Raw genomic sequence first — 14,630 nt, forward strand, 5'->3', positions numbered from 1 at the left:
ATCTGTTTGTAACTAGATAGATAATTCATTGATTGATATACACTCACTGGCCACTTTATTAGGTACACCTGTCCAACTGTGTGTTAAGACTTAATTTCTAATCAGCCAATCACATGGCGGCAACTCAGTGCATTTAGGCATGTAGACATGGTCAAGACAATCTCCTGCAGTTCAAACCGAGCATCAGTATGGGGAAGAAAGGTGATTTGAGTGCCTTTGAACGTGGCATGATTGTTGGTGCCAGAAGGGCTGGTCTGAGTATTTCAGAAACTGCTGATCTACTGGGATTTTCACGCACAACCATCTCTAGGGTTTACAGAGAATGGTCCGAAAAAGAAAAAAAATCCAGTGAGCGGCAGTTCTGTGGCCGGAAATGCCTTGTTGATGCCAGAGGTCAGAGGAGAATGGGCATACTGGTTCGAGCTGATAGAAAGGCAACAGTGACTCAAATTGCCACCCGTTACAACCAAGGTAGGCAGAAGAGCATCTCTGAACGCACAGTGCGTCGAACTTTGAGGCAGATGGGCTACAGCAGCAGAAGACCACACTGGGTACCACTCCTCTCAGCTAAGAACAGGAAACTGAGGCTACAATTTGCACAAGCTCATCGAAATTGGACAGTAGAAGATTGGAAAAACGTTGCCTGGTCTGATGAGTCTCGATTTCTGCTGCGACATTCGGATGGTAGGGTCAGAATTTGGCGTAAACAACATGAAAGCATGGATCCATCCAGCCTTGTATCAACGGTTCAGGCTGGTGGTGGTGGTGTCATGGTGTGGGGAATTTTTTCTTGGCACTCTTTGGGCCCCTTGGTACCAATTGAGCATCGTTGCAACGCCACAGCCTACCTGAGTATTGTTGCTGACCATGTCCATCCCTTTATGACCACAATGTACCCAACATCTGATGGCTACTTTCAGCAGGATAATGCGCCATGTCATAAAGCTCGAATCATCTCAGATTGGTTTCTTGAACATGACAATGAGTTCACTGTACTCAAATGGCCTCCTCAGTCACCAGATCTCAATCCAATAGAGCATCTTTGGGATGTGGTGGAACGGGAGATTCGCATCAGGGATGTGCAGCCGACAAATCTGCGCCAACTGTGTGATGCCATCATGTCAATATGGTCCAAAATCTCTGAGGAATGCTTCCAGCACCTTGTTGAATCTCTGCCACGAAGAATTGAGGCAGTTCTGAAGGCAAAAGGGGGTCCAACCCGTTACTAGCATGGTGTACCTAATAAAGTGGCCAGTGAGTGTATATGAGACATTATAACTGTCTAGATAAATAAGATACAGATAAATGAGTTGTATGCAATTTCAAAAACATGATTTTTGTCCAGGTTCAGAAAAGAGGGTTTCTTCTTTGAAAATCAGCACAACATCTGTCCCTGGAATACTGTATATCTAGTATTGCAGCAGGTCATCACCATTACAACTACTCTACCAAACACTTCCCATAGACACCAATTATGTTTTTTAAATCATAAAACACCTGTATTTATCTATTTTTATTTTACTCACTTATATAGCGCCATTAATTCCACAGTGCTTTAAAGACATTATTGGCACTGTTCCCGACGTGGCTCACAATCTAGATTCCTTATCACTATGTCTTTGGAATGTGGGAAGAAACCAGAGAACCCGGAGGAAACCCACGCAAACACGGGGAGAACAAACAAACTCTTGCAGATGTTATCCTCGGTGGGATTTGAACCCAGAACTCTAGCGCTGCAAGGCTGCAGTGCTAACCACCGAGTCACCGTTACGCCTCTATCTATCTATCCATCTATCTATCTCTTCTATCTCATCTGCGTATCTATCTATTATCTATCTCCTTTATCTATCTATCTCTCTCTATTATCTATTATCTATCTAATATCTATCTTCAGGATAGATTAGGAAGTAGCACTGATGAGTGAAACTACATTGGATTCTTCCAGCAGCATGATGTAATGCCATCTGCTATGACCATACAATCACAACACATGATGGACTGAGATACCAGGATTGGATCACACTGACTAATTGAGCTCCATCAATATTGGAAGATTTTATTGTTAACCAATTCATTACCTGACCTATGCAAGTGATTATATATTAGTCCAGGGTCAGTGCCACACAGTTGTTAACCAGTTGTGATGCTCGCGTTAACATAATCTCTTTAGGTCGTAATGCGACATCACAACTTGCGTATTTCCTTTTCGGTTGCATTAAATCTCTAAATAAGCGATAAAAATATAGGATTTTTTTTATGCAATATGAGCCTCCTCCCTAAAATGACAATGCACCTGCAATTTTTGTAGTTTTGTGTAAGATTTAGGATTTTGTGTACGATTATTTTGTGGGACATCACATGCGACAAACCACTGCGATAATTATCTATCCAATTTCATGTCTCTAAAATCCTAACTTTACAATTATTACATTATATGGTTGTGTTTGCTTTGAAAACCTTCACCCAGTAACAGTAATAAATGGCCAAATGTTACAAGGTGCACCAAAAAATTAAATTGTGGCATCATTTTAACTCAGCTGTCAGTAAATTTACTGACACAGCAGCCAACTCCTATCAAAAGGCAGGGAAGGGTCCCAAATTACTGAGCCTGTGAAGAGATGCAAACCCCTCCTTACAAGTCAGTGATGTGATACATATTTTCAGTAAAGCCTGAGTTTAAAAGAAGTATTTAGAGGGAGAAAGTTGGATTAGAATAAAATAATTATTTTTAGAGTTAGATTTTTTTTTTTAATGTTCTAGAGAACTTAAAATGTTAAATAAAAAATAAGTATCCAGTATTAGTACTTAGGAAAAAAAAAAATCTTGCACAGGATAATGCAATAGGCACCTACAAAAGTAAGGATTCCTTTCTATTTTTGTGTAATTTTCCATTCTATAGAAGTCAGAATTCCTATATATGTATATTTATACATATATACAGTATAAAGAGAGATAATATATGTAATTCTTATATATATATATATATATATATATATATATATATATTGTATGCACCTACAAAAGTAAAGAGTCCCAACTTTTTTTGTGTAATTTGCATTCTGTATATGTGTGTGTGTATATATCTATATATACTGCTCAAAAAAATAAAGGGAACACATCCTAGTTCATTGTGTTGTTTAAATGTTCCCTTTATTTTTTGAGCAGTATATATATATATATATATATATATATATACATACATGTATATGCAAATTTCATAAGAAAAAGGAAGGAATATATATATATATATACACACCTTGATCGTAAAGTGAAGAAGTACATGAAATTAATATTTATATATAAATTACAGTAAAAAAAATTAACACAGCAAAGCCAATAATATAAATAAGTAATAAGTAAAAATGCTAAAAAAAAACTTACTAATTTTGCAATTTTACAGATAGAAATAAAAATAGAAAATTCCCCCTGGACAAATTTGCATCATAAACCACATAACTCTGCGTCTATAATGTGATTTATGATTAGTATTTCATATTATTCTATGAATTATCTATGATCAGTGTCTTTGGCGGCAGCAGCTGTCCCCTATGAAGGCTGTTAGGACCAGGGTGGCACCATTTATCTCCCAGTTTGGTTTGATCGCCTGGCACGTTAGAATGGTTGATTTCCTGGGAAGGTAAACAGGCAGATCGCTTCATTGACAGCTCATTACCCTGACAATGAGGAAGAAGAGAGAGAGAGAATGACACGTTTAATTGTCAGGAGCAGCAGCCTCCTCTCCCTGGGTCATTGCTAGGATTATTATTACTCCAGTGATGCTTCACAGAAAACAGGTGGCAGCTACCGGTGCTGCCAGCCACCATCATTCATCTGGAGTTTGGCGAGCGAATGGTTAATTCTTTGTTTACAATCAGTAAAGGGAGTGATACAATAAACGAACCTCGTTCATTACAGAAGAACAGCAGATACAATGCAGCGACTGACACCTTCCACATCACAACGAGATCTGCAGGATGGCACAGGTCTTCATGTTCCAACCTCCAAATTCTGGAATAGATATCACCCCCCACCCCCATCGCCTCCCAGATGTAAAAAAAAAATGACCTACATTTAATAGACATTCTGAGTTTGTCATCATTTGTTCTATAATTGTATGGAACAAAAGAAAATCACTGCATCCTCAAATCAAGATGAGATAGAGCAAATAGCAAACTCAACTCTGCTACATGTATGTGGCATAAAGGTCTTATATATTTTTTTTTTGTCAAAAGAGCAGCTATTTTATATCTATATATATAGAGAGAAAAAAAATATATTGCATACTATAAAATATATATTGCAAAATGTATTATACTTTATACAATATAAAAAATAATGTAATATATACCTGATCTATTGCATAGTTTATTATATACATTTTAGAAAATTGCATGTTAAGTTTAATAAAATTGTATATTATTTTTCTGTGTTTTCATTAATATGTAGCAGAGCTGAGCTATTAATTTTGTTTTATATCATGATAGCAGTATGATACCTGTGCTGCCATACTTTTCCATAGCACTGCAATTAAACCATGCAGAATACACATAGCTTACATCTAATGTGTGGATAGGTATATAATACACATAAAGGATGCATATAGAATACTAGTATTATAAGATAAATAATTGAATTTTGGAGAAAAAAAATGAACTACATTTATCACAGGAACTCCGAAAACAGAATAGCAATGTATATGAGGTTTATTATTATTAAAAAAAAAAAAAAAAAAAAAAAAAAATCTGTACAGGATAATACTTCTTGTTCTATGCAGACATCTTTTACTCCAGGGGTTAATAGTCCCCATGCCCCTGTACACTTGTTCGAGTCACACTGGCATATAACACTAATAATACAGACACCTGGAGAAGGGAAAGGAGGGTCTTTAATAAAAAATAATATATAATAAAATTATGTAAATAATACATAGATACATACATAGAAATCTGGTGCAGCAGATAATGGAGATGAGTCAAGGTGGGCGCATACACATGGTGTATGATTGTATTTCCATTGGTGGGTTGGCACAGGGGGGCAGCAGTCAGTACTCCAGTTTGTTGTATAGGTTGTACAGAGGTAAGGACATGTTGCTGCCTGAATAGTATAAGGGGGCTGGGAATGCAAGAGACCTGGGCACAGGTACCCTCAGAACAGAACTGTCTCTAAATACTAAGGGCATGCCCACCAAAGTCTGGGCAGAAGCATGGGCTATGTTGGCAGCCTCCAATTCAGCAGATAACTGTCTCTTCCATTTGTTCCTGCGGTTCTGGAACCAAGTTTTAACTTGAGTCTCAGTAAGTTGGAGGCTGGAGGCCAGACAAGCCCTCTCTGAGCTGCTGAGATACCTCTTCATGTCAAAGGTGGACTCCAGCTGGTAGACCTGGCTCCTGGAGAACACTGTCCTGGTCTTTTTCTTGGCATTGCCCTGCCTGTCCCCATGAACATCCCTTTGCCTGTCTCCTGGTATGCTGCTGCTGGAGGTGAGAAGTCTCTCTTTGTCCCCTGTATAGTCCTGCTGGGATGGAGAGGGCAGCTGAGTCCTGACATCTGAACTGTGTGGTCCTTGTGTGTTATCTGCAAGAGATCACCAACATGTCACTGCCTGCTCCTCCATCAGCACTCACATTGTGAGACAATTTGTTCAGAGTAAGTGCCAGCAAGATGCTCTCCAACTCTTACACTTAGAAGATTAATTATCAATACAAGTCACTAATAACTGGAGTGAAGCTAGGGATAATAATTACAGATATATAGGCAGTCACGTCACAAGTTCTATGTTTATATCATTGAAGAATTGCAGACTTTTATATAGCAAGAAATATATTTATAGGGTGATGATAGATAGACAGACAAACAGATAGAAAGATAGATAATAGACAGACAGATAGATAAATAGATGAAAGATAGATGATAGATGACAGATAGATAAATAGATGATAGATAGATGATTCATTGATTGATATATATGAGAGATTATAACTGACTAGATTATATATATTTATATATAATATATATGATAGCTAAATAGATATGATAGATGATAGAGATAGATGATAGATGACAGATAAATAGATGATTTGTAGATAAATTGATGATAGAGATAGCTGATAGATAATAGATAGAACTGATAGACCACAGATGGATTCATAAATAGATGATTGATAAATTGATGATAGATACGAGAAATTATAGATAAATGGATTATATAAAGATACATTAGATAGATATGTCTAGGTAAGATTAGAGAGCTTGTATCTGATTTAATACTTGTGTAGAATTTTTCACTAACTTTTTGAAACCGATCTATGCTTCCCTAAATTACATTAACCAAGAAAAATACTTTTATCTAGAGAATTCTAACACTAACATGAAAAAAAGATTTAGTATATTAAGGTATTTAACACAAACATATGATAGATAGATAGATAGATAGATAGATAGATAGATAATAGATAAATACACAGATAGATGATAGATAAATACATAGATAATAGATAGATAATAGATAAATACATAGATAGATCATAGATAGATGATAGATAAATACATAGATAGATAATAGATAGATAGATAGATAGATAGATGATAGATAGATAGATAGATGATGGATAGATAGATGATGGATAGATAGATAGATAGATAGAGAGATAGATAATATATAAATACATAGGTAGATGATAGATAAATACATAGATAATAGATAGATAATAGATAAATACATAGATAGATCATAGATAGATGATAGATAAATACATAGATAGATAATAGATAGATGATGGATAGATAGATAGATAGATGATGGATAGATAGATAGATAGATAGAGAGATAGAGAGATAGATAATAGATAAATACATAGATAGATGATAGATAAATACATAGATAATAGATAGATAATAGATAAATACATAGATAGATCATAGATAGATGATAGATAAATACATAGATAGATAATAGATAGATAATGGATAGATAGATGATAGATAGATAGATGATAGATAGATAGATAGATAGATAGATAGATAGATGATAGATAGATGATAGATAGATAGATAGTATTTTCACCCCTGTGATATGAGGGGCTGAGCTGTCTCCAGCGCTCTCCCTCCCAGTGTCAGACCCCAGTGCTGGCCGGCGCAGGGCTGGGCGCTGTGCAGACGCTATTCTCCTGCACAGGTGACATGTCCCGGGTCCCATGCGCCTCTATCACCCCCAGATCTGCTGCTGCCTGCGACATTTCCATTTGCTCTTTTTAGGGCTATCTGTACAAACCACAGCGCTACAGTCAGATGCCTGTGTGGTCATATACAACCAGTATAAGGGTCCTGGGACACAAGATGAAGACTCAGTGACCGGTGCAATCCCAGTAAGGCACAGTAGCTACATCAGCAGACTAGCAGGCTTCTGATTAATGCATTGCCAGAAATAGAGCCCAGTCCCCCCAACAGCTGTAGTGTAATAGAGGTACTCACTGAGACACCTCTGTGAAGTGCAGGTGTGGGGGGCTTCATCCTTGGACGCCTTGCTGTCTGATGCAGAGCAGGAGCAGCGCTGATCTCTCCATCCCTCCTCTTCTTCCTCCTCTTCTTCCTCCTCATCTGAGGAGGCGCTGGGGCTGGGGCATGTGATGAGGGGCGCTCTGCTGCTGTAGGTCTTGGCCCGGCCAGAGGTGGTGGTGCCCTGCAGGATGGACTGGATGGTGAAGCTGGACAGTGTGGCTGGGGGGCACTTAGTGGCCTCTTCTTTGCTGCTCATCCTGAGGACATAGGACGGAAGAGGATGAGGAAGATGATGATGATGGAGTTGCACTGAGGGGGGCTGGAAAAAAGGTGGGGGTACTACAGTTTTTAATAATGGGGGTGTCTTTTCTTCCAGTTTGCACATACAGACTGCATCCCTCCCTATCCAAGGCACAAGTCCCTACTGATCTGCTGCCTGCCTGCTGGCGTGGCTACATTTGCATGACATTCCCAGCTCCAGAGCACCAATCACGAGCTGCAGACAGCCCCGGAAAAATTGAAATTCCATTGTAAAACCCCATGCACCTGTGTGGAGAAATGAGGTGCAGGCTGGAAGGTTTTCCATGAGGTCAGTAGTGTATCTAGGATTTCACTAAAGAGTTGAGTGAGACACATGAGGGAGGGGGGCACTGTCAGCACAGGTGGGTGCACTATATACATGACTGTCTCTAGACATAGCTGGTAGGGAGAAATAAAAGGAAACCAGAGGAGGACAAACCATTGGCTGTGTGCACACGATGCAGATTTGCAGCGGATCCGCAGCGGATTTTACCACGCAGAAACGTTGCATATCCGCATTGTGATGTACAGTAGCCTTAAAATCAATGAAAAAAAAAACCGCTGTGCAGACGCTGCGGATTTTTCTGCGCGGTTTTCCTGCGGTACAAAATCCGCAGCATGTTACTTCTTTTGTGCGGTTTTCCATCTCCCCTGTCACCAAATCCGCAGGGGGAAAACCGCAGTGGAAAACCGCACAAAAACCGCAATAAAACCACAGGAAAAATTGCGGATTTCTTCCATTCTGCGCGGAAAAATCCGCAGGGCTAAAAACTCCGTCTGCACTCAGCCTTAGGCTATGTGCACATGCTGCGGATTTGGCCTCTGCGGATCCGCAGCAGTTCTGCAGACAATGTACAGTACAATGTAAGTCTATGTGATTTACAATGTGCTGTGCACATGCTGTGGATTTTCAACTGCGGAAAAGCTGCAGTTTTGAAAAAGAATTGACATGTCAATTCTTTCTGCGGATTCTGCGGCAGTTTGCCACCTATTCCATTGTCCAGGTGTCAAACCGCAGGGGAAAACCGCAGGCAAATCCGCAGGTCATTTTACCTGCGGTTTTACCTGTGGATCCGCACATATAAATCCGCGGGTGAATCCGCAGCGTGTGCACATAGCCTTAAGAATTGGCATAAATAATCCTAATGTAAGAAAAGAACTTCTAATGTTCAATTTTTTAATTTGTCAGGTTTTCTATAGGAACATGATGATGACAGTACATATAAAATCATCTGCACTTATATGCCAGGGTTATGATATAATGCAAACAAGAAAGATTTGCTGATTCTGCAGAACTAGAAGTAACAGCAAGTCATATTGAAGACTGCAGTTGTTTTTTTTTGCAATATGTATACTATGCAATCTATTTAATTTGGCAGGTTTACCTGCAGTCCCACGAAAAAGTAAAAGTACAGGTGACACATTTTGATATCAAATTAAATCCTCAACCCTGTTTCATGCTCTGTATATAATAACATATAGAAAATTAACAGCTATATTAACAAAATCAACATATACTGTGTATATATATATATATATATAAATATATATATATACAAAGGAGGTGGTTGCTTTAATATATATCTATATATACATCTATCTATAAAAAATATATATATATATATATATATATATATATATATACTGTATATGTAGTCACCTCCTTTGAAAGGCCACATTCAGTATTTGGTCAGTATTTTACATCAGTATTCGTAAGTCAAAACCAGGAGTGGTTGAAAAGTGCGGCAGTGGTGACGTGTTTCTATTAGGGTGAGTTTCCACGTAGCGCATTCCTTGCGCTTTGGACGGAGCGGAAACCCCGCTCAGCCCAAAGCTCTGCCCCCTTCTGTACGCGCGGTGATTCCGGATGTGCTCATTGAACACATCCGGAATCGCTGCATTGTATACATAGAGTAGGCAGTTTACCTTGCGGAGACTGAGTGTCTCCACAAGGTAAACAGACATGCTGGGTTCTAAAAAGAAGCGCCGCATGTCTGGTTTCGTGGGTGTGTCACCCGCGTATTAGGACGCATAGTGGAGACGGGTTTTCATAAAATCCCCTCCACTATGCTGTAACGTCTGGACGCTGCGGATTGAACGCTGTGGCTGTATGCAGCGTTCAATCCGCAGCAAATCCGGATGTAATACGCCACGTGGAAACTCACCCTTATACTTTTTCTCTGATTGTTCAACTCCTGATTTTGGTTTACAAATACTGATGGAAAATACTGAAAGTTTGAACGTGGCCTGACACATATTATTACTTGACCTTTATGACATACACAATCCTCAATACAAAAAAAAATAGAAAATGTCAGCTCTACAAAAATCCTAGCCTACTGTACAGGACTACAAGTGTAATTCTATTTCAGTGGGTGCTATCGAATATTTTCAAATAGTTTCAAATGGGATAAAAGCTTAATTTTGGGAGGACAATACCATAATTGAAAATATAATATTGGATTGTTAAATGCAGAAAACTCTTAAACTGCAAGCTTTTAAGAACAAGACGACTCATCTCTCTGAACTCTAATGGTCAGATATTGTATAATTCTCTTTTTACTCAGTTTGATTGGTACTGTGATTTGCAGCAGGTTGCCACGTTCATAGTTTGTCCAAGCTTGGGAAAGAGAACTTAGTCTGTCCTTGCTGCAGGGCAGACATTCCATTGGAAGATGATATTTTATCCTTCTACTTGATCCCTGCTTTTAAACCATGTCTTTCAATTATTCAGTCATTATATTTTTTTCCATAGAATCCATGGATGTTTCTTGGTTGCAATTTTATTTATGTGGGGGCTACAGAAGCCATAGCCACAGAGTTCCACTTTAAACCCCCAAAGTATAATTACTTTAAGTAAACACATTAATGCAGCTTATTGACATCTGTTTATTAAAAGGGCATTGCCTGTCTCATATATCATCTATATAACTTTGGAATTAGTTATCCTCCTTTTCCCTTTCACACCCCCTCTCTATCGGTGACTATGGCTGCTGGGTGGTGGGAGAGAAGAGAGACAAGTGTCTGGCGCCTGGAACCTGAGCCAACATCATTTCATACACAAGCACTATTACATGATCACCCAAAGCCAGCAGGCCGACCGCCCCCAGCCCCCAGCTCATTGTATTACCTGTCATGTTTACTGGGAATAGGAGAAAAGACTCATAAATTAATGTTGCATTTGGTGGAAATGGTTTATTGATCTCCTACCATGCCCTCATGTGGTTGCAATCTTAAAACTATTTTTAGGTTGAAAAATGCTGACTTTTATATGAAAGCTCTCACTCACGAATATAAGGGTTTCTATCATGCCCACTGAACCAATACTTCAATAATGCCCACTTTAAAAATAGACCGCATACAGTATGATGATATTCCTTGTAGAACGTATATCTTGTAAGGCCTACACATTGAGCATATCGGTGTCAAGGCTTGCATATTTCAACTGTACAAGAACGTACTAAAGAAGCTGGTGGGGTTTGTGTGGGTCGCCCTCACACCCAGGGCAGCGGGGTACTCGGTAGCGGGCCCGCGGATCTCCATGAGTGGGGTTGTTGTCACGGCAGCTATGACCCGGTCCGTGGCCCTGGGCGCCCATTGTAAATAGCAGAAATGTTCATTGAATGATTCGTGACGCCACCTGTGGTGTCCGGCATGAAAGGTGTTAAGCCAACGCTGCGAGCAGATCCTCTGGGACAGATGGTGTAGTGCAGCAATGATGTTGTGGCCCTCCACAGGTAGGGCAGTATTCCCAGGGCAGTGTAGGTGAAGAGATAGGGGAGAGACGTAGATGGTGTGGTGTCAGGCACAGAGATGTAGCAATGCTGAGGGTGTTGGCGCAGGAATAAGCGGAGGACACCAGGGCATGTAGTTCCAAAGCTTTACTCACATTCTGTTGTGCATACAGGTGCCCGCATCCGTGCCGTGTCCTCCGGGTCAGGAGCTCTGTCAACTTCCAGGCAGGATGAAGTACTCCGTTCCAAAACTCCGCCAACATATGTGCCTTTTCTGAACGTCTCCCTTTTGCGCCTATAGTGAAGTACTCTCAGTACTGAGTTACACTGGAGTTCCTCCTGTCAGATGTTCCTATGAACTCTACTTGTACAGCAGACAGCTGTAGCCTGCTTCGAGGACTCCTTGCTACTCAGTCCCAGCTCACTCACGTTGCTGTTGTGCCCCCAAGTCTTGTGTGGGAATCAAGTGGTGACAACTTCTATTCCTTCAGTGTCTGCTGCAGGACCATTAGAATCCATACAACCTCGGGGGCCGGACCCCGGCCTTGCGCTGTGAACTTGGGAAGGGTTCTGCTCTAACCCTAATCCTTAGTCCTCCTCTTCTCCTTATGTTCCGTTCAAATCTATCTTTCTTATAAAGAGTCAGGCTTTCCATCAATGTCTCTTTCCTGTGCCAGCAGACCCAGGTCACTGAGGTCGGCTGCAGCACTTCCCTCGTCCATCCCTCTCCGGGGATCTTCTCTCTCCTTCTGACTGACTAAATCCTAAACTCTTCCCAATCTTTTGGTGCAGACTAAGCTCCACCCACCTCCCAAGCACTCTTCGTGTTCCAAGCAGGGAGCCACCAAAGGGTGCTTTGCTACACTACTATGTTGTGTGGGATGCAGGTATTGGAGTGTGGTCAGGTGTCTCCACCTTACCTGAATGGTGGGGCACCACACCTTAGGAGGAGGTACAGTACCTCTGTGGCGACTGAACCCTCAGGGGCGCCACATGTTCCATTGGTACTTGATATTACCGAGCCTCTCCTGCCTTGGCCTTGGCATTTAGATCAAGGGATGCAGGAACAAAAGTGAATCATTGCCCTTGGGTGAAGGGAAGACAAGCCACAACTCTTCAGGCCTTGATACAAAGCTGAACTATGGCCAATAACCGCCTACGAATACAACGCTGCCTCACCCCCCCACTAATTTCTTATAAGGCTACTATTCCCTCATGTGTCAAGGAGTGACGTATCCAAAAATTGTAAAGGCAAAACGCTCAGGCTATGTTCACATTGTGTCATAACGGTCAACGTGTATTTTATTGGCTGATATCCATGGCTGATATTTCACCACCAATTTCCTCGGGGGCATGCTACAGATCTACAAGAGAATTAGCTCCATTAAATGGGCTAATTATCTGTTTTTCCAGAGGAATGAACAAGTAAGTAAGGTCAGCGCGGTGGCTCTGTGGTTAGCATGGCAGCTCAGTGGTTAGCACTGTGGCTCAGTGGTTAGCACGGCAGCTCATTGGTTAGCACGGCGGCTAAGTGGTTAGCATAGCGGCTCAGTGATTAGCACTGCAGCCTTTCAGCACTGGGGTCCTGGGGTCAAATCCCTTCAAGGACAACAACTGCAAGGAGTTTGTATGTTCTCCCAGTGTTTGGGTGGGTCTCCTGCCACCCCCTAAAGATATACCAATAAGGAATTTAGATTGTGAATCCCAAGGGGAAAAGCGATAATGATGTTAGTAAAGCTCTGCAGAGTATGATGGCGCTATATAAGTAAGCATAATAAGTAACAGGCTATTTTTTTTCTTGGCTCCCCTTTTCCATGTAGGCATGTAACGAGGAAGTGATCTTGTTTTCCCTGAGTGGTTTTTCAATATTTTGGACCTTTTTTTCCAGCACTTTTGTGTGGCAACTTTTTTTTTTACTGAAATTTACATGACATTTTTTAGCTCTATTCAATCAGGAATTAAACACTAGAGTTTTTTCTTGAAAAAATTGCTGTCAAAATGCTCAAAAAGAGATCTGAGCATATTCTGGGTGTCTTTTGAACCTTTCCTTTGACTTCTATTGCAAAGTACAGTGGGGCAAAAAAGTATTTAGTCAGTCAGCAATAGTGCAAGTTCCACCACTTAAAAAGATGAGAGGCGTCTGTAATTTACATCATAGGTAGACCTCAACTATGGGAGACAAACTGAGAAAAAAAAATCCAGAAAATCACATTGTCTGTTTTTTTTCATTTTATTTGCATATTATGGTGGAAAATAAGTATTTGGTCAGAAACAAGCAATCAAGATTTCTGGCTCTCACAGACCTGTAACTTCTTCTTTAAGAGTCTCCTCTTTCCTCCACTCATTACCTGTAGTAATGGCACCTGTTTAAACTTTTTATCAGTATAAAAAGACAGCTGTGCACACCCTCAAACAGTCTGACTCCAAACTCCACTATGGTGAAGACCAAAGAGCTGTCAAAGGACACCAGAAACAAAATTGTAGCCCTGCACCAGGCTGGGAAGACTGAATCTGCAATAGCCAACCAGCTTGGAGTGAAGAAATCAACTGTGGGAGCAATAATTAGAAAATGGAAGACATACAAGACCACTGATAATCTCCCTTGATCTGGTGCTCCACGCAAAATCCCACCCCGTGGGGTCAGAATGATCACAAGAACGGTGAGCAAAAATCCCAGAACCACGCGGGGGGACCTAGTGAATGAACTGCAGAGAGCTGGGACCAATGTAACAAGGCCTACCATAAGTAACACACTACGCCACCATGGACTCAGATCCTGCAGTGCCAGACGTGTCCCACTGCTTAAGCCTGTACATGTCCGGGCCCGTCTGAAGTTTGCTAGAGAGCATTTGGATGATCCAGAGGAGTTTTGGGAGAATGTCCTATGGTCTGATGAAACCAAACTGGAACTGTTTGGTAGAAACACAACTTGTCGTGTTTGGAGGAAAAAGAATACTGAGTTGCATCCATCAAACACCATACCTACTGTAAAGCATGGTGGTGGAAACATCATGCTTTGGGGCTGTTTCTCTGCAAAGGGGCCAGGACGACTGATCCGGGTACATGAAAGAATGAATGGGGCCATGTATCGTGAGATTT

At 40.7% G+C, this 14,630-nt stretch overlaps 1 protein-coding gene across 1 annotated transcript in view; it reads right to left on the minus strand.

Moving 5' to 3' along the window:
• Positions 1-4,867: 4,867 nt before the first annotated feature.
• Positions 4,868-14,630, minus strand: part of HMX2 (H6 family homeobox 2) — a 45,965-nt gene continuing 36,202 nt past the window's right edge. Inside the window, exons 3-4 of the mRNA XM_073546435.1 lie at positions 7,471-7,754; positions 4,868-5,574 (exon numbers count right to left, since the gene is read on the minus strand). Of these exons, the coding sequence (XP_073402536.1) occupies positions 5,042-5,574; positions 7,471-7,754 (817 nt within the window). The 3' untranslated portion in view covers positions 4,868-5,041. The remainder of the gene's footprint in view (positions 5,575-7,470; positions 7,755-14,630) is intronic.

The sequence above is a fragment of the Dendrobates tinctorius genome, unplaced genomic scaffold, assembly GCF_039654945.1.
Source record: "Dendrobates tinctorius isolate UK_male_01 unplaced genomic scaffold, ASM3965494v1 ptg000147l, whole genome shotgun sequence".
Lineage (NCBI taxonomy): Eukaryota > Metazoa > Chordata > Amphibia > Anura > Dendrobatidae > Dendrobates > Dendrobates tinctorius.